At 34.9% G+C, this 27058-nt stretch overlaps 1 protein-coding gene across 2 annotated transcripts in view; it reads left to right on the forward strand.

Annotated features, from left to right (window-relative positions):
• LOC107507429 (S-adenosyl-L-methionine-dependent tRNA 4-demethylwyosine synthase TYW1) overlaps positions 1-27058 on the forward strand; it is a 182541-nt gene that overhangs the window by 111343 nt on the left and 44140 nt on the right. For both annotated transcript variants that reach the window (XM_016138517.2, XM_016138518.2), the window contains exon 13: positions 10536-10671. In XM_016138517.2, coding sequence (XP_015994003.2) covers positions 10536-10671 — 136 coding nt within the window. The remainder of the gene's footprint in view (positions 1-10535; positions 10672-27058) is intronic.

Genomic DNA, 27058 nt, shown 5'->3' on the forward strand with positions numbered 1-27058 from the left:
GGAAGAGGTAAGATAAAACTTCTCAGATAAGCCATTATTTAATTTGGATCTTAAAATATGGGTAGAATTACTACTTAGGAAGGTAGGAGACTAGTTTTTTAAAAATTAGAACCTCTTGAGAAAGATGAGTTAGGGTATTTGTGATATCATTATATAAATATAGTTCATCTGGGCCACAGAGTGTGGGAAAGAGACTGGCAACTGGAAATTAATTTGAAAGGTTGGGAATAGATTGTAGAGAACTTCAAATGCTGTTCTTTAGAAAGCTCTCACTTTCTGCAGAGTAATCTGCTAACATGGTGTAAAATGAGAGAGGCAAGAAGCAGGAAACTGTAGGAGGTTATATGTTTGTTTAGATAAGAGTTACAAGGTTGAAAGTAAGACAGTGCGAACAAGGAGTCTTGAAAAAGATATTATTGAGGCATAATTGATAAGCTCAGCAAACTATTTGTGTGGCTCTGAGAATCCTGCATAGAAGAGGACTAAGTAATGACACAGAGGGTTCCAGCTACATTGATTGCTAGCATTGTGGGGCCCCATAATATTAGAGAGATCATGTAAAGAAGGAGTAAGTTTAGGAGGTAAGATAGTAAGATTGGTTTGGATGACAGAGAGAGGGCTCTCCAGATGGAGATGACCATCTCCTGGGACCTGAAATGACCTGTTTTGGCATTATACTTGAATGATGCACATATTATAGCACAGAAAACATTAAATTTTACTTAATTATTTACCTGTGCTTTCCCCATTGGACTGCAGTTTTATTGGGGCCAGTTAACCCTGTTTGTTTATCTTTATGCCACTAATGTAGCCTGGCACACTGTAGATGCTCAGTAGAGATGGCTGGTGAAATTTTGGGGAAATTCCCACTTAGGAATAAAAGACAATGACCTTTTTTTTTTTTTTTTTTTTTTAACTCAAATTTGTTTTGTAAATACTGGCCAATAAGGTATAACATGAAAAAAATGAGAAAATAATTGTCAATATAAGTGACTTATTTTTAGAAAGAATGATCACACACACATGCATGCACGAAGATTTAAAATTTAGCATTATAGGAAATCAAGGAGTTATTTAGAATTATTGGCTTCCTGGCAATAATATGAAAATCATATTTTGTGACATTGTCACAAAGATGGCTAATGTATTACTTTTTGAACTTGTATAAAAAGATAAAATTAAAAGGGCCAATTTTTTTAAGTGTGTAAATTTTGCTTAGAGTGAGCATTACTTTTTAAAAACTTCACTTTTCAGATGGCTCATGAGGGAGAAGTTGGGATAGAGTGGTGTTGAGGTATACAGTCATGTGCTGCTTGATGACGGGTATGTTGTGAGAAATGCATCATTGGGTGATTTTGTCATTGTGAGAACATCATAGAGTACACTTACACAACCTAGATGGTGTAGCCTATGGTACACCTAGGCTATATGGCATACTACTATCATGTATGTGGTCTGTCATTGACCAAAATGTTGTTAGACAGAGTGTGGCTGTATTCATGTACACATGTATATAAAAAGAGACCCTATACCAAATTTAAGGCGTATATGCCTAAAAAGAATTGAATCTGCTCGGGTGGGATGTAAAATGATAACCAGAGAAAATAATTCATAGTTTGATCATGCATGGTATTCCTTGTAAATGGAATAAGGAAAATTATAGAGAATTAATAAGATATCTACTTGAAAGTGTCCAGTAATATGCCTGGCACATAGGGAACATTAGGTAGATGTTTTTGGATCTCTCTTTCCCATCCCTGCTGATGAGTCTTCTCTTGTCAGCAGGAGGATCATGATATAACAAGATATCAGTGCTAGTTTTGACCACTCTCAATAAACAAAGGGATATGATGGCCTATGGTTACACATAAATCTTAATCGACTAAACCAATCTTTTAGTATGGGCACTAGTAAATTACAAGGTAGGCAACAAGGAAGAAGTGAAGTGAAAGGGAATAGGAAATTAGCAGTTTTCTCCAATCTTGAACAAAAATGTTTTTAAAGGTGCAACCTATGAGGAATACTCAAGAAAGAAGGAATCCCCGGAAATGAGAAGTTATTTTTTTTTTAATTTCTTTTCGAAGCCACCTTCTGACTGCTAATGTTGAGGGTGCCATGGTTCAGGGAATTTCATGCTTTCTTAGTTATGTTTTTTCTTTAGTTATGTTTTTTCCTTTCTCTATCTAGACATAGAGAAAGATAAAACCAAAACTGAGATTGAGAGATTAGAACTAGGATCTGGGAAGAATATCTGAAAATTGAAACTCTGACATAGATAGATTGAAGACCATAATCTCTAGGTGTACCTTTCTCTGAAGAGTCATTCTGGCAGTAATGTGCGTGCCTCAATATAAGGCAACCCTCCTATCTCCACATTTCTCCCAGTGAAAGATGTGACTGTTCAGAAAAAAAATTATAACAAAAGCAATGTGATTTGCTATACAGGATACAAAGATGTGTCGTAAAACTACAAGTTTCAAATATTCTGGACCATGCTTCTCTAAATACAGATAATATTTTAATTCTGTGAATTAGAAAGATTCTAAATACCAGTTGTCTTTGGTGTCTTAGTTTCTTTCAGAAAAACCAGGATTATAGATTTACCAGTAGAGCACAGAAGTCATGAATTTTAGAAGTTACCCCTAATGTTTATAGAGCTAATTCTACACAGCAGTTCAGCTCATTCAGTTTAGTTATTAGGTGAGCCTCTTGCAACTATTTTATCTTTCAGCATACACTATGAAATAATAATGTTTTATGGGTGGTTGTGTGGTTTATTAGTTTTTATTAAATAAATTTTTATTTCTAAATTACCATAATGCTTAACTTACACTCTGCTATTTTTTGAGGAGAATCTTGACTTTGCCAGTGGGCTTCCTTTGACCCATATGCAAGCATTTACATTCAGACCAGTCACCCTCTCAGGATGTTTTACTTTTCCTTAAGAGGATTTCAGTCTCCCCTCAAGCTCCAAAGCATCTGTCTCTTTGCCAACAGTTCTTCAACCTAGGGAAATTATTACAGGGAGTGGTCCTTGAGAATTTATGGAATATAGAAGCAAACACCTTAGGCAAATAAAACTGTTACATTTTTAGTAGCTTTATGTTCTTTTTTTGTCAACTCAGAGGCTAATGAAAAGTAACAAGAATGTGTATGACATTTAGTGTTTATAATAAGGCTGATAGTGATTAGACAATAAAAGCCATTTCCCTTAAGGTAAAGCCCTCTTAGTTCCACCAAAAGAAACCTTTTATAATGGTAATTTTTAGATGCTAATAACCAATATACTGTAGCATGTATTAAGTATCTTTTGCTAATACTACTCTCCTCAAAATTGAGTCACTCAAACAAACAACCATTTATTTAGCTTATAATTCTGGATTGTTTGGGAGGTCTTTTGATCTTGGCTGCCTTTGTTGGTCTCATTGTTGTTCATATTGCCAGTCAGTTGGTGAATCTGCTAGGCCTACTGGTTTATGATGGCCTTAGCTAAGACAACTGGGGCCTCTATTCATGTAGCCTCTTATCCAATAAGCTAGTCTAGACATCACATATTTGCAGAGTTTCAAAGAGCAGCAAGGAAGGACAAGCCCCAGTACATAAGCACCTTTCAAGCCTCTACTTGTGTCATATTTGCTCACTTCCCATTGACCAAAGCAAGTCACATGGCCAAGCTTAGAGTCAGTGAGAGGGCACTCAAAGCTACAGAGCAAGGGAGCATAGAAACAGGGAAAGGAGGAATTTATGGCCATATTTGCAGTCTACCATGTAGTATAATACACTGTACTTGTCGAGGAGAATAGGCATAGAACTTGCTGGGATTCAGTATTTTTCAGGAACGAAATTGAAAAACAAATTATAGTTATGTGGGATGGCCAGAGGGTTGTTAAGACCAGTGATGTCAAACTGGCAGATGATAAGAAGTAGGTTTTACTTGTCCTATACCATGTTTAAAACCTTTTATTTTTTGAATCACATTTAAAATCCAGATATTTTGCATAAAATCTGAGTATAGACTTGAAAAAAGAAACAAAAATGTCAAGAAGTGCTATTTTACAACATCAGAATATTTCACTTTTGTCTGTTTTCTTTTACTCACACATATGACACCAGATGTGTGGGTTTTCCACACCAAGCAATTTTCCAGTTCTCTGCAGACACCAACTGGGTGTTTTAATTCAGTTCTAACATCAACTACCTGGAATTAGTGTAGACCACACAGGATTCCCTACATTGTCCCATATTTCTGACCCCAATCGCAAGTTACAGGCTGCCTTCTGTACTTCTGACTATCTGTAAATTAAATTGGGGCTTACCATAACCTCCCTCCTCAAGTTTGATAATTTGTTAGAAGTGCACTCAGTACTCAGGAGAAATAGTTTACTTACTATTACAGGTTTGTTATAAAAGATACAACTCAGGAATAGCTAAATGGAAAAGACTCATGGGACAAGGTATGGGGGAAGGGGTGCTGCACTTCCATACCCTATCTGGATGCACCACCCTCCCAGCACTTCACTGTTTTCACCAAACTGGAACCTCTCTGAACTCCATCATTTAGAGGTTTTCATGGAGATTTCATCACAGTGTCAGTATTGATTAAATCATCATTCATTGGTGATTATCTCAGTCTTTAGTCCATTTCCCCTCCTGGAGGTTGTGGTGTGAGGCTAAAGTACCAGTCCGTGACCTGTTAGGGACCGTGCCACATAATAGGAGGTGAGTGTCAGGTGAGTGAGTGAAACTTCATCTGTATTTGCAGCTGCTCCCCAGTGCTAGCATCACTACCTCAGCTCCACCTCAGATCATCAGGCATTAGATTCTCTTAGGAGCACCACCAGTCCATGGTGTCCAAAAGGTTGGGGACCGCTGCTCTGATCACATGCTGGCAACTAGTTCTTATTCATAGGCTATCTAGAGGCCCATAAGAGTCACTTCATTAGTATAAGTTATGGTATAGTTGAAAAGGGCTTATTATGGATAACAGCAGCACTTCTCTCACCTCTGTTGCTCAGAAAATTCCAAGGGTTTTAGGAATTCTGTGCCAGGAATTAGGGACAAAAACTATATATATGTCACAATATTACACCAACTTAATGGTTATCTTCTCGGTGTAGCTTCTGACAAATGTGAAATAAAAGGTTTGTGCTTTTCAGTTTGCCACACACTACCATTTTGTTATCTCCTCAACTCTGAGGCTGTGTCATCTGCCACTTGTCAGAGGCATTTCACTGTTGATTCTCTTATAGCAGAGAAAGTTCTTCACTGTTTCTAACAAATGTGAAATAAAAGGTGTACCGAGAGTACCATGTAGTACAAAAAAAATGGGAGCATGTTGCTTTAAGTAAAGAAAGAATATTGTGTGTTTCATATGTGATCTGTGTTTTAATGCCCAAAGAACTTCTTTTTCCTTTAAAAGTGGCTTGCTTGACTCACATTATATCCTTGGCTCATGCAGACATGTAAGTTTAGGACCCTTATTCTAGATAATGTGCAATCTAGGGTACATTCAGCCTGCAATCATAAAGATTCATCATACATGGGGATCATCGTTCTGACAGAGCACTGTATGTCATTACTCATAAATTGTTCTGTGCTGTGATGCCAAAGACCTATAATAAAACACCTTGTTAAAAGAAGATCTCTGAAAGTTGTCGTGTTGTAAGGTAAGGAAGAAGTTGAGGGTGATGTTCCACAAACCTTTTATTTCATGTTAGTTAGAAACGGTGCTCTCTGAAGACTCTCAAAGAACTAGTTTGTTCTTACTTTGTGGACATTTGAATCCTATAACCATGTCCCCCTCTTAATGAGTGTGTTAGAGAGTCAAATGTGTAACCCATTGTAGACTGATTCACTCACCTTTGTCCACCTTTACTTTTATCATAATTTTCTTACCTATTTTATATTACTTTTAAGTTTAAATTTAAAATCTTTTTTTTCTTTTTTTTTGTGGGGGTGGGGTAAATACTGTTTATTCAAAGCTTTCTATCTGCTAGCAGGCTTATTATAAGAAGACAAAGTTCTGTTGCATGTTTAACTATGACATTTAAAATGGTTGCCAAAACCAAAATGTTAAGGAACTTTTCCCTATGTTTTCTTCTGGGAGTTTTACAGGTTCGGGTCTCATATTTAAGTTTTTAATTCATTTGGAGTAAATTTTTGTGAAATATAAAGGTCCAATTTCACTTTTTATGTGTGAATATCAGGTTGTCATAGTGAAGAGGAATTTTCACTCAAAAGGTTTACTTTATAATCAGCTCTTTGTTCTGCTTTTGTAGATATGCTTGCCGCATAGGTTGTAGGGCTGAGTGACCTTGAAATTAACTAAAGACTCATCCTCCCTTTTGCTTGTTCTGTCTAACTAACAAATGTAACTGCCTGCAACTTATAGTACCTCCTGCACTCTGTAACCATCTGAGAACAAATTAACCAATTGGCCCATGCCAACTAAGCCCTATAAAAGCAAAGTTTCCCCTGAGCTTGGGGCCCAGATCTTCAGAGCACTAGCTCCTCTGGGACTGCTGGCATAATAAACCTGAGTTCTCCAACCCTCAGGATTGCTTTGGCTATTCAGGACCTTTTGTGGTTCCATATGAATTTTAAGATTGTTTTTTTCTATTTCTGTAAAAAGTGCCATTGGAATTGAGATTTCATTGAATCTATAGATGGCTTTGGGTATTACGGGCATTTCAATAATATTAATTTTTCTGATTTGTGAACATCTATTCATGTTTTCAGTTTCTTTCATCAATGTTGAGAAGTTCTTGAAACTAATATGATGATACATTTTCCAAAACCCCATCCCTGGAGGCAAGTTAAGTCTTGGAGAGGCCCAAGAACTTGCACTTCTGTGTGCTTCAACACAGATGGCATGATTTTTTTTCTCTAAGTGTGGTCATGACCACACTTAGAGAAATACTGCTGTGAGGCTCGAAAAACTGTTCCTGGGTTTCTATGATGAGGCCCAGTGTGCACCGCTTGCGAACTACCCTTTTGATGGAGGCATTGTGACACAGGGCTAGGAGAACTGGCTCTGGAGTCATTTCTTAGCTCAAATCATGTTGAGATTTTTTAAATGTAAGATTATCCACATATTCTTTTCTGTGTACTTGAACAAGCTACTTCTTTGAACCTCTGTTTCATTTTCTCTAAAATGGGCGTAAGTAGTAACTACCTTATTGTTTTATTATGAGGATTCGGTGAACTGAACAAGAAGAGTAAATCACATAGCCCAAGATACTCAGCACAGATACTCAATAAATGGTAAATAGTTTTCTCCCTCTCCTTCATTCTTTTTCTAAATTATTTGGCCTTATATCACAGCCCAGATCGTCTTAGAGATTCTGCGCTGTTTGTTTGTTTTTGCATTTTTTACAGCTTTATTGAAATAAAATAGACAATTAGTTGCTCATATTTACAGTGTACAATTCAATGATTTTTTTTCAATTATAGCTGGCATACAATAATATGTTAGTTTCAGTTGTATAGCATCGTGATTAGAAATCTATATAACTCACGAAGTGATCACCCCAATAAATCTAGTAATCCTTTGCCTCCTTACATATTTATTACAATATTATTGACTTCTGCCCAGGAGAGAGCCTTGCCTCTGGCTCTTGTTCTGACAACTCAGTGTTCCCTTGTAAGTCCCCGGCATCCCAACCCAGGACAGCCTGGTGATGGTGCTCAGAGTGAACAAGTCCATCACTGGGAAAGTCCAGTTGCAGCCTCTTTAAGAGGAACATCTGCACCTGCCAGCTGCAGCTGCCACAGCCTCCGTCTCATTCAGTCACTTGGGACTGGGCAGCCTTGCATCTCTGCCCCTCCTACCTCCTTCCATTATGGGTTGATTTCTTATTTCTCTCCCTAGTTGTAGGGCTTCTGTTAATTCAGACCCCAGGCAACTCTGCTTGCTGTTTGCTTTGTAGTTCTGTCATTACTCTGGCATTGTCACAAGAAGAGACATACAAAAGCCTCTACTGTCTACGCCATCTTGCCCGGTCCTCCCTAGAGATTCTGGTTTTAATAATATTGGAAGTTTGGGCCACTTGGTTACTTTTTTTGTCCAATAGAAGCATCAAATTTACTATTTAATCCACTTGATTTCTTACGAAATAAATCTCCCTTTTTTCCTTTCTGTAGAGGATAGTAGCCTACAGAAAGGAAAAGAGAGAGGGATTTTTATGTCCAAATTACAATACATTTCTAGATATGATTATTCTTAACTCAGAGTTTTAAAATGAGCAGGATGAAGGGTCATCACAAAAATCATGTCAAGATTCATTGGGCATTTCCACTGGGAATTGGGCTTAGGGTTATATATCCCTTTCGTGGTATAGTCCTCTTTAATTGTTCTCAGCAGCAATATGAGATTCTCAAGCACAGAAGTTATTGTGATGATTTTGGGATATAACATTCTCTTGCTTTTGGAGAACTGAAATGATGCTATCTCTGTATAGAATAGACAAATAAATGACCATGCTGGGAGCCTCATTGCCTGTACTGGGGAATAGAGGTCAGTACCAAGCACAGATAAGATTCCTGAGCTCAGAAAGTTTCTCTTAAGTTTCTTTTATTGCTTTTGAGCCCCTTAAGAATACACCTAATTCTTAGGGACTTTTCCTCTTTTCCATTCTTTCTTTCTCTACTCCTTGGCAAGAGATTTATAAACTTCTCTGATTATAGCACCTCAGACATTTAGTATTAACAAAAATTCCTTTTTGGTACTGTCAGTGTCTAGGGCTTCTCTTTTGGCAGATGATGGAGTTTGTAAAATAACTATTGCTTTTGGAATTTACTGTTCTTAAATCATTATGGAGGCATAGTAAAAAGGTCAGGCCAGTTCACATTTTGCATCAGGTAGCTAGCTTTATGACAAAGCCCCATAAGCATCAGATGATGAAAGCCAGCAGTATCCATTAAGACAATCTTATTTATTTTTATGTTTTGTGAAACATGAAGTCCTGTTAAGGTAGCATAACTTGTTTGTTGTTAAAGAGGCACCCAGCAAAATAGTGATAAGATAGAATGCTATAGCATCACAGTACGCTGTTGTTTTGCATGTTTAGTAATTGCTGACCTTTCTTTGCTCAATAGTGACACATTAGTGAGCTTTCAAGGATTCTCTTTGTATCTCAGTACTGGAGAGAGATTAAAGTAATGAGAGTCTACTAATATTTTAATCACTTCTTCCCTAACTTTGGTCAGAGCTACTTCGCTTTTAATACTTTGGGTTTAGACCCTTTGGATTTTTCCATATGTCATGAAGCCAGATCATTACAATCATTTGTTTGGCCTATGTGCCCCCCCAAAATTATGTCACCTAAAGTCAACAGTATCAACTAAAAAGTAGCTTAAAGTGTCTGTATGGCTGGATAAAAAGAAAACTGTGGTTCCTGTACTTAAGGGGCTTACACTCAAATATTGATAAAGCTGATATTGATAGATATAAAAAGCACAATAAAATTCACATGCATTTTATGGCATGTGAATTATATCTGTTTTAAAAAACTGCATAGACTTTGAAACAAAAAGTACATAAATAACATTCTAGGGGTAAATACAAATTGTGGAATAGTTATAGAAAATTAATAGTGGAAGACTTTGGTCAGAATTATTAAGGGGAAATTTTCTTCTTTCTAGTTCTAAATTTATTGAAGAGAATGAATTATGAGACCTATTTGAAGAGAGAACAGAGAGGCTTTGGAAAAAGTACAATCTGGGCTTAAAACTGGCAAGAAATGTAGTAGATAAGGGTGACATTATAAAATGAGTCAGTGAATTTGAGAGAAGTGGAAAATGAGTGGTATTCATGGAAACTGATTAAGAAGGCAAAGGAAAATAAGAATCTACTACTTAGATTTCCCTTCTGGAGTTTGGTCCTTTGTAAGTGCTTGCTTGCCGCTGTTCTCGCTCTGCACTGCTTAAAGCTCACTGAATAGGTCTTTGTTTGCCCACACAGGCTTGACTTTAAACCCACTCCTGTTCTCAGAGGCATAGGTGAGGCTTTGTGCCCTTCCAAGGTGGCTTGAGCTTTTGGGGTTTCTTGTTCCTTAGAAAACTTCCATCAGTGAACTGATGATGGGAAGTGGCCCATTAACACACTCCCACACATGGTTTGTGATTTCAGCTATATAAATCTTAAGAAGTATCAGCATGGGGCAATTTAGGTGTGACAGACCCCTCTAATTGTGCTGGGCTGATGGTGCCAAACCTAAAACTAGATCTTATTTTGTTTGTTTTCCACTAAAACCTAGTATTTGAAGAAGAACCAATTTTAAGTAATCGAATGTTTTCAGTTTATTAGGGATGATGTTTAGTCATTTTTAAAAATAATCAACTGATAGCCCATTCTGTCACATTATTAAATCATTATTTCGGTCTTCTGGGAGAAGTAGAAGCCTTTAGGCTTAGTGAAATGTTTAATCACCCTGTCTGTTACAGATTGTAAGTTTTAAATCATGAAAAGCCTGACATAGGCATAATTTTATTTTTTTATTGTTGTGTTGTTGTTGTTCAAATTTTAAATGACCAAGGAACCTCAAACCAGTTACCCAGCTATATGTCAGTGTGGATGCTAGCACCAAAGATAGCCTGAAGAAAATCGACCGCCCACTCTTCAAGGATTTCTGGCAAAGATTTCTCGACAGTTTAAAAGCCTTGGCAGCAAAGGTAAGAATGATGACATCTTTAAATGAAAAGAAAAAAAAAAAAATGAAATGGAAAGAGGTTATTTTCCTTTCTTTAAAAAAAGTAGACTAAATCAAATCTTCAACTTTTATTATTTAATTAATATTTACTGAGTTCTTAAGTTTGTAGCAAGCACTCTGCCATATGTATATTTGCCCTTCACATATTTAGGGTGAGAGTAATAGTACATAGCAATCCTAGAAGAGGTGTTTGCAGGTAGTATATGTTTAAGTATGAAGCTAATTTTCCTGAATTCCTAGAACCAAATTTTCAGCCTGATAAAGCACACATCCTCAGAATGTCCAAATTTAATATCTTTTCCTACAGACATTTGCCCCTTCTTACATGTTCTCATATGGCATACTTAGTTTCCATTTCTTTTAGACTTAAAGTCAGCTTCTGGTTCTTCTTTTCCTCACATCTCAATAGTTGGTATTTTCTGTTTGTTCTACTCTTCTTCTCTTGTAGCCATTCCCTCTTTTCAGTTCTCTTTGCTTCTGCCCTGCAGTTCTTCACGTTGTTCCCAAATCTGACTGAAAATGAGAATCACTATAGGAGCTTAAAACATTACAATTTCCTATTTCTAGTGGGATTTGAGAATCCGCATTTTTAACATCCCTGGTGCTACGCAGCCAGTTATGGGAGTCACTGACGCAGAAAAACTCCTGTTCTCTCCTTTGTCCAGCAGTTGCTTTGGCATCCGTAACCTTCTGGCCCCACTGCACATTTATGGAGTTATTATTGTTCCTGATATTCCCATGAATGCTGTACATCCTTGCTGTTGTTGTCATTTCTGCAGATGTGTCCTGCACTTAGTTTCTAAGCCTTTGGTTACCTCTTTAAAACCTACAATGTCCTTTCCATTTCCTTGACTTGTAGAAATTCAATGCAACCTTCAAAGGCTCAGCTGCATTGCTGTCTCTACCATGAAGCCTTTTCCAGTTGCAATTAGCTGCTCCTTTCTCCATTCCCAAGTTTTATATCTATAAAATGCTTATTTCTTCTGTTTTATCCTAGCCTCTTTTCCCAACTGGATTTCTTACTCATGTCTGAGTTTCACATGAGGTCTGGCACAGTACATTTTGTGGTATTTGATAATTTTTTTTTTAAAGAATGAATGAGTGGAAACTAACTAGAGTTTTGTAGTGGTAAGATGTACTGTATACATTTTCTGACTCTTTAGCTGATTAAACCCCCCCCCCCCCCATTTATGCTTGAGAAGTTAAATCAATGCCCTTTTTGTCAATTAACGCTGATATTATTTAAGAAATGGAAAATAGGCATTACTTTGGTTTCTGATCTGTCTTGGTTTATTTATAAAGCTGGCAGGTTTTGGTGCTTCTTGGGTTCCTAAAATCTCTGTCTCTGGACTTTACCTTCAGCCATATCCTCTTCACTTGTTAAGACAACAAGTAGGAGATACATGGCATAAAGATTAGAATGGATTTAGATGGGAGTAAACAGCAGGAGCTGCCACCGTCAGACACATCTGAGACTGTTTTTACTGTATTCTGAGTCAGTGTGGAAGATGAGAAGTAGGCATTAGCAAAGTGGCTTAATAGCTTGCTTTTTCTCTTTGGACTAAATTTTCCATAGTGATTGCTTATCTTAAAGCTGTAAACCTTTAGATGTCCAATTCAATTGTAAGTATTCTGTGTTGACTCACTGATAGTAATGCAGCAATTTAAAGTTCTACAATAGTTTTTCTAACCTTAGAGCTTCTTACATATGACATTATTATGTCCATGCTTTTTATTATTAGTAGTTGAAAAAATTTCCTTGGTCTATTTAAACTGCCTGCAGATTAGGGCAAGCGCTTTCTAAGCATTTTGTAGCAATTAGAGTTTATATTTCTCATTTTTGTATTGTTTATGTTATCATTTAAGAAAGAAGATTTGTGGCAGGAAGCTGCTCTTTAAATAAAAAGTTTTCTTTAACTCAAAGCTATGTCACTTCCTTTTGAATATTTGATACTGTTGGTATAGTAGATACTATTAGGTAACGTCTGTTTTACTATTGTTTAACACTCAAAAATAAAACTTGTATGTTGTAACTATATTAGCTTGGGTCAAACATATTATTACTATAATCTGATATAATGATTTTTAAATAAAAACTAAAATAAAAGTGCCATTTCAGATATTTCAATTAGAACACCCATACTGATATCTTCTGTTACTTGTTTAGGTTTTTAGTATACCTGAGCAAGGAAAAGCATTTGAAGAGAATTTTCAAACTTTATAAACAAGGAATTTTGATTCGTCTCAAGAGTTCTAGCCTATTTATATGCTAGTGCAACTCAAAAATGCAGAAGGTGGCTTTTTTTTTTTTTTAACTCTCAGCAAATATGATGTTTACATTTCCAGATCTTTATCCTTTGTCAAAATTTCTCTTTTCAACTATGAGGATAGAAATATATTGGTACTTGAGTATGTGTGGCTAAAAAGCAATTCTGTCTAGATAAACAGCAAGAAATATGTTAGCTTCAATTTCCATCCATAATAGCTACTTGTCATACAGTCCTGTTTTTAAAAAAGAAAAATCCATCTGTACAAGACACCACTGCCTACCTTTGGCAATAGACTTTTATTAGTGGTGTGGCCAGATGTGTTTCTGCTGGCACATTATGCCAAATTGAAGATCTTGTAGGAAAACTGAAATAATTAATCCTTTTCCATGTTTAAGCAATAGCATTAATATTCTGAAACCTCATATTTGAAAATCAAAAAGACGAGAATAATTCCTTGCATTATCCATTCTTAGATGTCAAGACTGAACATTCGCCCTTTCTACAGATGTGAGCATGCTCTGACCTGACATTATTGGAGTAATGTGTCATTCTTAAGAAGGGCTTATTGTACATTAATGAGATAACTTTGTATCTAATATTTAAATAGACCAATGTATGTATCCGTGTGGCCCACAATTTTCAGATTAAAAAGCAAACATTTACTGTTTGACCTTCTTATCTCTGATTATAAAAATATTACATGTTGATTATAGAAGCTTTGGGGAAATAAAGAGAAATATAAAGGAGCAAGGAAAGGAATTACCCGTAAAATTCAAGGACCTTGAGACACCACTGTTAACATTTTGAAGTACTTCTGTTTAATCCTTTGAGATGGTGGGATAAGAGATTGCTTTTTTACATATGACTCAATTTTATATGCTTTTTATTATTATTAATATTAGTCATAACATTTTCCATGGTATTAAAACTTCTCTATGACCTTCGTGTCAAAGGCAGCTTAGTCTTTCATCTTACTCAGTGTGAGATAATATTTTATGTATATAACATATATATAATATATATAATTCATATATATAGACCTCCATTTCTGGTTCCTGACACAGAGCAGCTAAAAACCTTGTAAATTCCTAAGTGGTAAGAGCAGTAGGAACATCTTTTGTTCTAATGCTATGAGTCTGGGTGTGCTCTTGGAAGGTTCTTAGATGGGCGCTGTTCATCAGAAAAATCATGCCATAATGAGAAGCTTGAAACTTTCAGTCCCTTCTCTCCTCCCACTCACTTCTCTAGAAAGGGGAAAGTGGCTGGAAATTGAGTTATTGATCAGTCATGTCTACATGGAGAAGCCACCCTATAAATCCCAGAGGTACAGAATTCTGGGACCTTCCAGTTGCTGAACACACACATAGAGGTGCTCAGAGTGGGCGTGAAAGCTCCTTGTTCCTTCCTATGTGCCTTGCCCTACACATCTTGGTCTTCTGGATGTTAATCTGTATCCTTTATCATTTCCTTTTATAATAAACTGGGAACAGCAAGTAAACTTTTCCTGAGTTCTGTGAGCCACTCCAGTAAATTAACAGAACCCAAGGAGATCATGGGAACCTCCAATTTATAGCTGATGAGTCAGAAGCACAGGTGACAAGTTGGACTTGCTATCGACATCTGAAGTGGAGTGGGGACAGTCTTGTGAAACTGAGCCCTTAACCTGTGGGATCTGATACTATCTTCAGACACTATATCTGGTAGTGAATGTGGTAGTAGTGTAAGAATAAACACAGGAAAAAAAGTGCATTTTTTCCTACTCAGTGCCTTCACAATGTCATCGGAGATATAGGTTCCTATTTTTCTCTTGACATGCAACATATGACTTTCATTCTGAAGTTTACTTAATGGTCCAAAATGTTTGCTAGAGCTCCAGCCATTATGTTGGCATTGCAGCCCTCGTTTTGAGCAGGCAATACAAGGATGGGTACAATAAGGACATGTATTTTTTTAAGATGATTTTCACAACTCTTCCATTTACATCTTGTTAGCCAGAACTTAGTCTTTTAATCACATCCTGCTGAGGAAGGCTGGGAAATGTATTCTTTTTGCTCAGTGGACTGTTATTTCTACATAGTTCAGGCATTTTGCTTATAAGGAAGAAGGAGACGGGGTATTGGTAGGCGACTAGCTATCTGCCGTCAATGAACTGAGCATTAAATTCAAATATTAGACAGGTAACAGCAAAATAAGCCTATTAGGAAGAAGGAAATAATCAAGATAAAAGAAGAAAACACTTAATTTGGGGAGACAACCTGAATATTAGACATAGAAAATTATTGATGTTTATTACTAAAGTAATCTCAGTGGTTTGGGGGAGATAGAAGGCAGATTGCATAATATTTGTAAGATGGACAAAGAAGAAATGGTGTCTGAGAAGGGAGACTGAAGCCTTTGGTGCCTGTTTAGGTGGTGGTGGTAGTCACTTGATTTGAACATGTAGGTAGAGAAGGATAGTTGATATTTTTATATCTCAGATATGTTTTATTTCTAATTTCTAGAATAATGGGTTCATCAGTGTCCCAGAATTTAGTTATTGTGATACGTTATTAAAATAAATGATATTATTTACATTCATTTAGCACAGTGTTTTTACTAAGATTAAAAAAAAATTAGTAATAGTCCTGGACACCAAATTAGAATTATGGTCACTTCACAAGGCTTATTTGAGAGGTAGAGTTATTTGCCCTGTGTGCATAGATGGATTTTCATCTGGCAAAGGATTGGGAAGGGACAGTCCAAAGGACTCAGGTGGTTTCAACAGACATTTTTAAAAAACGACCATTTCTTTCAATTTGTTTTTAGTGCTGTTTACTTTGAAATTTCAAGTACATTGATGGAAAATTATTATGTTTATCAAAAGTCATTTGGTGTTAAAAATGGTTGAGATCTACTGCCCCAAATGGATATTAAGGAAGTTATCAGCCCCCATCACTAAGAGACCAGTGGGCATTTTTTCCTGCCACTGCATAGATTTCATAATCTTTAATTTTTTTTCCAAGTGGAATCATTCAAGACCATTTATATCAAGATTTATTTTTAAATTTTTTAGCGTAGATATTGCTGTTTTGGAGCTTAGAATTGAACCTTTTTATGAGAATCATTGTGTTTGATTTATGAAAAGAGTTTGGAGGAAAGGGAAATTAAAGAGTGGTCAGAAGCCAATTTCTTTTGCTTATTGAAACCAGAAAGAAGGAAGCACTTTCTCAAATTGACATTTGAAGACCCTTATTAGTGCATTAGGGAAATGAGATAGTGGAAACTATGTATTCTATTTGATTTATGGCAATGTGAAGATAACTTGCTCCTCTGACATGGCCCATAAGAAGCTAGCATATGTGGCAAACATTCATTTGCCAACTTCGTAGGAACGTAAAATTATGCCATTAGTTTCTTCATAGTCTGAGATATTGGATTTAAATAAATCCTATTTATATTCAGTCATTTGTACTTTCATTTAGCCACATAGCGGGGGGAAAAAGGTGTTTTACCTGTGGCAAGTTAGAAATGTTAAAAATCATATAAATAGAATTTGAGTAACCCTTAGAGTTTATTAGCTTTATCTCTATCAGTTTGAGTTTTCCTGATATGATATCATCTAGCTTCAGAGGTTGTTAAAACAAAATAGAACAAAAACCACCGCTCCAGCAAAAAACCTCTCTCTCTGTATTAAAAACCTGAAGGTTATATGTCAGTTATCTTCCTCATAACTCGTGAACTACATCTCAAAATGTTGGGGAACTCCAAGTTCAATGACTGAAGGAAGTCTTCATTTTATATTAACAATAAAGAACGTTTCTATTTTTTCCTATTCTTGACTGATGATGGAAAATTATCATATTTTGACTTTATGTACTTTGAAAATTTCCGGTAGACACTGAAGCACTGGAGAATCCTTCAGTTGTAAATGCATTTGTATATTTTAGAACCCATTACAGTTCAAGTGCATCTTCCCCATTTTTTCCAAAGGAAAGGCAATGATTATTTTCGGATTCCTGGTTGCCTGTTTTGGAGGGTAATAGGATGTAGTGTCTGAGGACAAGGATGGTAGGAAGGCTAGAGACCACCTTATTTTCCAGAGCTTAATCCTTATAATCTCTAAGAGGGAAGTAGAGAAGTCCAATCCACAAAACTACCTCTTGCTCATTTTTTAGATGGTTCCATTTAGTGGAGTTACATTTTGAATACAGAGGTTTCTTTACCAGAGTAAAGATAATATTCTAAAAAATCCATGTAGTGGGAAGAGTCAAGTTTGAAGAATTTTGCACATAAAGATTGAAGTTGGGAATTATAGTGAATTAGTGAAAGCCCTTCTACATACTATATTCATTAACTAAAAGGACAAAGGAAATCATATTGAATACAGAGAATACTAATAACATCTTACAAATCTTTAGTAATGGATACTGTTAAATTGATATCTACTTCTCTATTCCTTGCTTGCAGTAACATATCCAGACTCCTGACAGTTAACCACACAGTAATTGCAAGTTACTTTTGTTCTGTGTTTGTTCATAGTAAACAAAGCCTTTGCTTTTTTTATTTTTACTTTTTCCTGCCTGACCCATGACTAAATGGTTGACTTTCAGGTTCCACTATGGTTCAAGAAACCCAGAGAAATTGATGCTTGATATTAAAAGCCTGGGGATAAATTTTATTTAATTCTCTTCATTTATAATATTTTAAAATTTGCTCCTTACTGCAGAGCTACCTGTAGTTCCACCCATGGTAACTTTAATACCAGACCTCATCAGAATTCAGTGAAATTAGAATTTCCTGTCTCTTAATGGGTTCTAAATTACATTTTTAAGGCTTGGGTTTGTTTTGTCCTTTTAATTCTTACTCATGACTATGATCCAAAAGCCTCCACTGCTGGACTCTTTATTTTCTTTCTTTATTTTTTTAAATTACAAATACCTACATCTCTCTTTTTTCTACATCTCTAATGGTAGTGATTCAAAATCCCTGTATGTTCTCATTTAAATGTTAACAGTTAAGGAAAATACAGGAGCAATCTACAAGTGGTAGAATTTTATAAACAAGCAACTGATGATCGAGGAGGGATTACTGTCTAGTGGCAGAATCTGAAAGCAGTTGTCTCCCAGCAGGAATAGTACAGATTGCTGTGGGGTGGGAAATTATAGCCTTTGGCTCAATTCCAGCTTGCACCAGTTTTTGTAAATAAGGTTTTATTGGAACACAGCCATGCTTCTTGTTTACACATTGTCTGTGGCTGCTCTCCTGTTATTCTGGCAGAGTGGAATAGTTGCCACAGAGACCATTTATCTGTCAAAGCCTAAAATTTACTATCTAGCTCTTTACAGAAAAAGTTCACAACCACTGGATTAGACTCACCGTTAGTATGTTTGGAAATTATGCTGAGGCTCTGCTCGCTGACACATCTGTAAGTACTTCCTAGTTGGTCCTCCTAGATTCAGTACTGCTTAACTTTCCTTACCACCATTTTCTTCTTGAAACTCTCTCCTCTGTTGGTTTCTTAGAACATTTCACTCTTCTCATTTTCTTTCTTGTTCTTTGCCGCCTTCTCCCCCCTTAGGCTTCTCCTTCCACCCTCTCAGGAGGTGTTTCCAGAGCTTTAGTCCTCAGATTTCGCTCTTGATCTTACGGTCTTGCTTGAGCATATTCTTCTATTCTTTCCCTCTGCCTCAGCCCTGCCCTGTTTTCTCCTCCTAAACCGATTCCTGTGTTCTACCTAAATGTGTCTCCTAGACATACTCACCACTTGTTTTGCTGGCACCTTGGAGTCTAAATCAGTGACACTTGTTACGGAGTAAGGGCTCGCTGCCTCACGTGCATAGGAGCCAGTACTATGGCTCTGGTTTTTGAAGAAGGAAAGGTTTTATTGCGAAGTTGTCTGGCAGAAAGACAGAAGGCAAAGCCCAAATCTGTCTCCTTGACTCAAGGTTTTTGAGTACATTTTACATTTATAGGTAGAAATAGGTGGGGGTAGGGGGCAGTTATGCATATTCTGTATAGAATTATGTTATGTCAGTATAATGAGAGCTTAGTGCGCAGGCAATTAGGGGGTCATGACGTTTCACGCGTGGCACGTTTGAATGTGTGCATGTTGGGGGAGGAGTATTTAGTAAGTAGTTCACAGTGGATTTTGATGCTGTGACATTGAAATGTTGCTCTAGGGTGAATTCTTTCTGTACTGCACACGTCTGACTGCCTGATTGGTGGCATTTTCCTGTTATCTCTGAAAACCAACTTAGTCTCTATTTAGGAACAGGACAAGGCCATTTTGAACTGGTTCTGTGGTTACACAGTCAACTGTCTCAAGCTTGCTCTCCTTATCCCTGTTCTTATTAGCACTGCTATTCTTCAGTCACTTTTCAAGAATTCATTTTTACTCTAAATTCACACTTTTCATAATTGCTAGGTGATGTTTGTCATATGTTTGTTTCTTGGGCTTTCCACCTAATTACCAAAGCAATACATGCAAAATGTATGTTCTTTTAATCTTATGTATATGTACATATATATTTTTTACAGGTATCATACAATATATGTTGTTTTGTAGTCTGTCATTTTAAGAACAAAATTACTTTGTCAAATTTACTCTCATATAAAGTACAGAAGAGTAAAAACGAAAACTGCTTGAGCCATACTCCCTCTCCCCTTAAATCTCACTTCCCAAAGGGATTTCTGTTTACTTTAGAAATTACCTTCATTGACATATTTCATTTATATGAACTAGACTTGAATTTTTAAAAAAACAAATTAGATCCTTTTTACATACTGCCTCTAGGTTGCTTTTTTTGTTTTGTTTTGTGTATTTTGTAGCTCTACAAAATAATTTTACAAATTTTACTTCATTTTTTTTTAACTAACTGCACCTTATTTCATGGCTATATCATTTGTTATTTAACTATTTCCTTGTGGTTATTTACATTTGTTTATTATGAACAGTCACGTATGCTTTTTTCACTTCCATATATGCATTTAAGGTTCTTCTATGTCTTTTCATGGTTTAGTAGCTCATTTCTTTTTATCACTAACATTTATTGTATGGCTATACTACAGATTATCTGTTCACCTGTTGAAGGACATCTTGGTTGCTTCCAGTTTAGGATGATTATGAGTAGAGCCACTATAAATATTTGTGTGCAGGTTTTGGGGTGAACATAAGTTTCAAAGTAGTTGAATTAAATACCTAGGAGTACTGTTGCTGGGTTGATGATATCTGTGTTTAATTTTTATGTTAAACTGCTGTCTTTGAGAGTAGATGTAATATTTTGTGTTTCCCCTAGCAATGGAGAGTTCCTGTTGCACTATATCTTTATCAGCATTTGATATTGTTAGTTGTTTTAGCCATTCTAAAAGCCACATTGTGCTATCTCATTTTAATTTGCTGTTCTCTAATGGTAAATGATGTTGAGCATCTGTGCATATTTGCCATCTGTATGTCTTTTTTCTTGAGTTGTGTTTTCAGATCTTTTTCCCATTTATTAATTGGTTTATATTTTATTTGTTTACTTTCGAGAGTTCTTTGTATCTTTTGGATATAAATTTTTATCATGTATGTTTTAAAAATGTTTTCTCTCAGTATGGTTTGCGTTATATTCTCTTAACAGTATCTTTCTCAAAACAAGTTTTTAGTATTAATAAAGTCAAACTTATCAAGATTTTTTTTTTCTTTCAAGAATTGTGCTTTTGTTATTGGATCCATAAACCCATTACCAAACCCTAGGTCATGTGTTTTCTTATAGAAGTATTGTAGTTTTGCATTTTGCATTTAGGTTTATGATCTCTTTTTAGTTGATTTTTGTAAAAGGTGTATAGGTCTATGTCTAGGTTCATTTATCTGTTTATTTAATATGGATGTCCAAATATTCTTGCACCATTTTGTTGAAAAAACTATCTTTTCTCTATTGAATCTCCTTTGCTCCTTTGTCAGAGATCAATTGACTGTAATTATGTGGGTTCGTTTCTTGGCTATTCCACTGATGTATGCATCTTCTTTTGCCAATACCATACTGTCTTAATTACAGTAGCTTTATAGTAACATCAAAAATGGGTAGTTTGACTCCTCCAACATTGTTCTTCTTTAGTGTAGTGCTGGCTGTTACAAGTTTCTAACAATTCCATATAAACCTTAAAATCAGTTAGTATCTAAAAAATAGCTTGCTGAAGTTTTGAATGAGATTATTTTGAATTTATAGATCATTTTGGGAAGAAGTGACATGGCAACAATATTGAGTCTTCCAATTCATGCAACTGAGACTCTCTCCATTATTTAGATTTTTTAAATTAGAATTTTGTAGTTTTTCTGCATATAGATCTGACACATAGTTTTGTTATATTTATACGTAAGTATTTCATTTTTTTGGTGCTATCGTAAATGGTATATATTTTTTTTAAATTTCAGATTCCAGTTGTTCATTGCTGGTATATAGGAAGGCAATTGACTTTTGTTTATTATTCTTATATCCTATGATCTTGCTATATATACTCAATAGTTGTAGAATTTTTTTGTCAATTTTTTTGAGATTTCCTATGTGATAATCATGTCATTTGTAAAAAAAAAAACTTTTTCCTTCCTTTCCATCTTTTATACTTTTAATTTTCTTGTCTTATTGCACTAAGTCTTCTGGTACCAAGTTCAGTAGAAGAGGTGAGAGGTGGGGGTATTCTTGCCTTATTCCCAGTCTTAGGGGGAAAGTGTCGTTCCTCACAATTAAGTGTAGTATTAGATGTAGGTTTTCTGTAGATATTCTTATGTTGGAAAAATTCCTCTTCATTCCTAGCCTGCTGAGAATTTTATCACGAATAAGTAGTGGCTTTCATCAGGTGCTTTTCTGCATCCATTCTTATGATGATGTGATTTTTCTACTCTAGCCTGTTAATGTGTGATGTCGGGTGATTTTTTGAGTATTGAACCAGCTTTGGATATCTGTAAAAAACCCAGATTGGTTAGTGGATGTGTAATTATTTTTATACATTGTCGAATTCAATTTGCTAATAATTTGTTGATGATTTTTAAAAATCTATGTTTTGTCTTCAAGGTATTTGTCTTTTTCATCTGCCTTATCAAATTTGTGTATGTAGTATTGTTTTTAGTATTCCTTTATTATCATTTTATTATTACTATTATTTTTTTATATTGACGAATTATGTCTTCTCTCTTTTTTCTTGGTTACCCTGAGTAGAGGTTTATCAATTTTATCGTTTTTTTTTTTTTCAAAGAGCAAGGTTTTAATTTTGTTTATTTTTCTCTATTAGATTTCTCTTACTTTCAGCTCTAATTTTTATTATTTCTTTCCTTTTACTTGGGTTAGGCTTAAATTGCTCTTGTTTCTCTGCTTTCCTAAAGTGGAAGTTTAGGTTGATTTTCTTCCCTTAGAACTATATCATGATCCTTTGTGTGAGTATTCTATTGTATCTAGGCCCTTCGCATTTCCATGTAGATTTTAGCATTTCCATACCGATTTTAGCATCATCGTGTCAATTGAAAAAAAAAAAAAAACCTACATTTTAGATTGCATTGAATCTGTATTCAGGCGTGTAGTACATTTATAATGTTGTTTAATTACCGCCTCTACCTAGTTTCTAAACATTTTTACCACTCCCTAAATAAAATCCTGTATGCATTAAAAGTAGTTACTCGCTACCTTCCCTACTCCCAGTCTCTAACAACCAGTAATCTGCTTTCTATTTCTATTGATAAAACTGTTCTGACTATTTCATATAAATGAATTCATGCACTATGTGATTTTTTTATTCTTAGGATAAACCCCACTTATTTATGGTTTATAATATTTTAATAAGTTATTGAATTCAGTTTCACAGTATTTTGTTGAGGATTTCTATGTCTATTCATAAGGAATATGAATATTTTCTTATGCTATCTTTGTCTGTTTTGGATTGAAGATTATGCAGACCTAAGAGAAGGAGTTTAGAAGTGTCTTCTCTTTTATTTTTTGGAAAAGTTTGAGAATATTCTTTGGCAAAATTCACCAGTGAAGATATCTAGGAGGGTCTGGAAACCAAAATTTAGCCATGTGAGCAGTATATGATGAACCTCTAATAAAAACTCTAGACACCAAAGGCTCATTTGAAATTTCTTGATTGGCAATACTGATAAGAAATGGCTGTTAACCATATGGAGGATCCCTTGTATGTGACTGTTTTTTGGTGCATATATGTTTTTAAGTGTTATATCTTTTTGATTAATTAACAATTTTATCAATATGTAAGGAAATTTCTTGTCTCTTGTAACTTTTTTTTTACTTAAAGTCTGTTTTATCTGATATTAGTATAGGTACTTCAGCTATTTATTGATTACTATTTGCATGAAATATAGTTTTTTCATCCTTTTACTTTCAGCGTGTTTATATCTTTGGATCTAAAGTGAGTCTTGTATAGATAGCATAGAGTTAATTAATATTTAAATCCGCTCTACCTGTCTCTTTTATTTAGTGAATTTAATCAATTTATATTTAAAGTGATTATTGATAGAGAAAAACTACTTTTGTTTGTTTTCTGAATGTCGTATTTTTTTATTTCTTAATTCTTTCAGTACTGCCTTCTTTTGTGTTTGATTGATATTTTTCCAGTATACCTTTTTGATTCCCCCATTTTTGTGTGTGTGAATTTTTCACTTTCTTAATGGTTATCATGGGTATTACAACTAAGATTTTTAATTTTTAACAATCTAGTTTGAATTGATACCAGGTTAACTTAAGTAAAATCTAAAAACTCTGTTTTTGTACAACTGTATCTCCCTCCTTTATGTTGTTAATGTCACAGACTACATTTAATACAATGCCTACCATTAACATAGATTTATAAATATTGTTTTATGTGTGTCTTTTAAATCACATAGAAAACAAGAAGAGATGTTATAAGCCAAAAATAGAAAAAATACTGGTTTTTATATTTACCAGTGTAGTTAACTTTTGTTTCTTCATATGGTTTCAAGTTACTGTCTTGTCACATTAGCCTGAAAGCCTCCCTTTAGCATTTTATGTAGGGCAAATCTGCTAACAATGAAGTTCCTCATCTTAAGTATTTTGGGGAATAACTTAGTTTCTCCTTTATTTTTGAAGGATAGTTTTTCCAGGTATAGAATTATTGGTTGACATTTTTTTTTCTTTAGCAGTTTAATTATGTCATCTCACTGCCTCCTGACTATTATGGTTGGTGATAAGAAATTGACTCTGAATCTTATTGAGGATCCCTTGTACATGAATAATCACCTCTGTCTTGCTTTAAAGATTCTCTTTGTGTTCGTTTTTTGATAGATTGATTTAATGTGTCTCAGTCTGGATTTTCTTGAGTTAATCATGCTTGGAGTTCATTGAGCTTCCTGGATGTGTAGATTCATGTTTTTCAACAAAATTTGGAAATTTTTTTGACCATTTTTACCCCCAGATATTGCCATTTTCTTCTCTCCTTCTAAAACTTGCATAATGCAAATGTTTGAACACTTTATAGTGTTGGATCAGCTTTTCTTTACTGAATGTTATAACATTGTCTTTGCCCTCTTTCCTTGATCTGCTTTTTTCAGTTCATTAAAGTTTAAATGGGTTACTTAGTTAATTTTGGGGGGGGAGTAAGTTTTCCTGCTCATCTTTTTTGAATATTAAAAAATGCTTCATTTGATTACATCTTGTTATATTTTGGAATTTATGGTTTCTAAAGACTGATAGATTGCCTACTTTCTCGTAGAGGCATTAAATGTTCTTTTGCATTTAGAAACAAATTCATCAAAGAGTGATTGCTTTAATTTTAAGTTGTTTGTTTTAAGTAGTTAGATTTAAATTTCTGACAAAGGGTAAGATTTGGTCAGTATTCAGTTGTCGTTTTTTTCTATTCACTTTTTGTGTGTGTTTTCTAGATTGCTTATCAAGAACAAGTGTGCATTTTTTTTCAATTTGGTTTTTATAGATTGCAGTGATAGTGCAAAAAGCACTATCCTCTCTCTGGCTCCTCTTCTCTTTTGGTGTTACTGTATTGTTACTCTTTTTTTTTTTTTTTTTTTTTTGGCTCTGGTTTCGTTTATTTACGAGATGGAATATAAATTACAAACAGTCAGCACTTTGTTTGATTTGTTCACTTCTGTAACTTCAGCACCTAGAAATATGCCTGGCATATAGAGAGACCCAGTGACTGTTGGTTGAATTGATACCTCTGTAAATGAATGAATCTGTGGAGCTTCAGGTAGTTGTGGTAATGATGATAGCTGAAATTTATTCATACCTTCGAAGGTGCTGGACCATGTTCTAAGTCTTTTATTTCTTTTAGTTCTTTTAACTTTACAATAATATTATAAGATACAGATACTGTTATTCTCCCTACTTTACAGAGGCACAGAGATCATGTTTAAACTCTCACAGTTGACCAGAGCCCAGTAGCATATTGCTACTCTGTACTCTTTTCCTCATCCTATACTTTTTCCTCTTTTCATTTGTCCTTCCTAACTACTCAGGCCTTTTCTGTTTTGCATCTTATCCCTTTTTCTCTTGTTTACCTTTGAAATTTTGACCTCAGTTTTCACTACATGTATTTTTAATCCATGCATTGTTTTCCTCTAAGAAATTAGCATAAGTTAAAAACCAAATATAAAACCCGTCATATCCAGTCTCAATTTTAGAGGTTAATGTCTACATCACTTGCTGCATAGCCCAGCTGCACATTTAGTGTGATGTTACTTTCAGACATCTCTCCCCTACTCCCTATGTTATTGTATTTTGCCCACCACTGGGAGAAAAAATCCTAGACTCTCAAACAGAAAATACATGAAGTTATAATATGTCATCTTCTTCACATTTTTTTACAAATCACATTGTGACAATTTACAAGTTACATTATAGACATTATAGCCGTAACAATAAGCAGCTGAGCTGTTTGCCTGAATTAAATAACTTCATTCTCATTTTTCTAATCCATTGTATTGTACGATCCCTGTCCCTACTAGATAATATGCCACATTCAGAAAATCCAATCTAAAACCCATACAAATTAAAATTATCAGCTAAATACCCAAATTGAAAAAAATAGGTTTTATTCAAATTAAATTAATACAATCCAGTTGTACTCCAATTTTTTCTTTTTTAATAAAAAGCAATAAAATAATATTAAGGTTTTTTTCTCCTTTTTTTGTAAAGGAAATTCCAGCTCTCACCTTTCAAGCAACACCTACACTGAGTTTTTGTTTTAATCTAATCTAACTGGAGTCTAGCACTCTTTTTTTCTTCTATAGACTTTAGGAACTGCTTTAACTGATTTTAAACAGACTTTAAATAAAGTCTCTGAAACCATTTCATTGAGCAAGCTCACCACAGACACAGTGAAACCCAGATGCAAAGTTGATCATTCAAAATCAAATTTAATCAAATTTAATCTAATAACATTCCTTTTTCAGTAATCCCATAGGCTTCTCTTTGTCTTTGGCAATCTGAACATAAGTATGCTATAGATTAAAAGGTAAATGTACTAAAATTACTTTTTTCTATTGATCAAATAATATGAAGAAAGTGAAAAGGAAAGCCATGGAGTAGGTAAAAATGTTCCCAACACATTTGTAACAGAGTTCTTAAATCCAGAATATATAAAGAATTACGTGGGGCAGGGGGGACTAAGGGGACAGCAGAAAAAAGACAGATATCCCTATACAGAAATATTCAAAACACTTGAATAAGTACTTCACAAGAATAGAGATCCAAATGGCCAGAAACATACTCAACTTCAATGATAATCAGGCAAATACAGACTAAAACAACGCAAAAGTGGCTAAAATTTAAAACACTAATAACAGCAAGTGTTGTTGAAGAAGTGAAAAAAACTAGAACTCTGTTACACTGCAGGTAAAATGACTTTGAAACCAGTTTTACAGTATCTGCTAAAGTTAAATGTATACACATCCTATGACCCAGCATTTTCACTCTTAGGCACATCTAAGAAAAAGTGTGTGCCCTTGTGCATCAAGAATCAAGTACAGTAATACGCATAGCAACATTATTTTCTTAGAGATCCAACTGAGAACAAACAAACAACTTTTATTAGTAGTATATTCATAAAATAGAGTATTAAACAGTAATGAAAATATCTACG

The sequence above is a fragment of the Rousettus aegyptiacus genome, unplaced genomic scaffold (genome assembly GCF_014176215.1).
Source record: "Rousettus aegyptiacus isolate mRouAeg1 unplaced genomic scaffold, mRouAeg1.p scaffold_m13_p_8, whole genome shotgun sequence".
Classification (NCBI taxonomy): domain Eukaryota; kingdom Metazoa; phylum Chordata; class Mammalia; order Chiroptera; family Pteropodidae; genus Rousettus; species Rousettus aegyptiacus.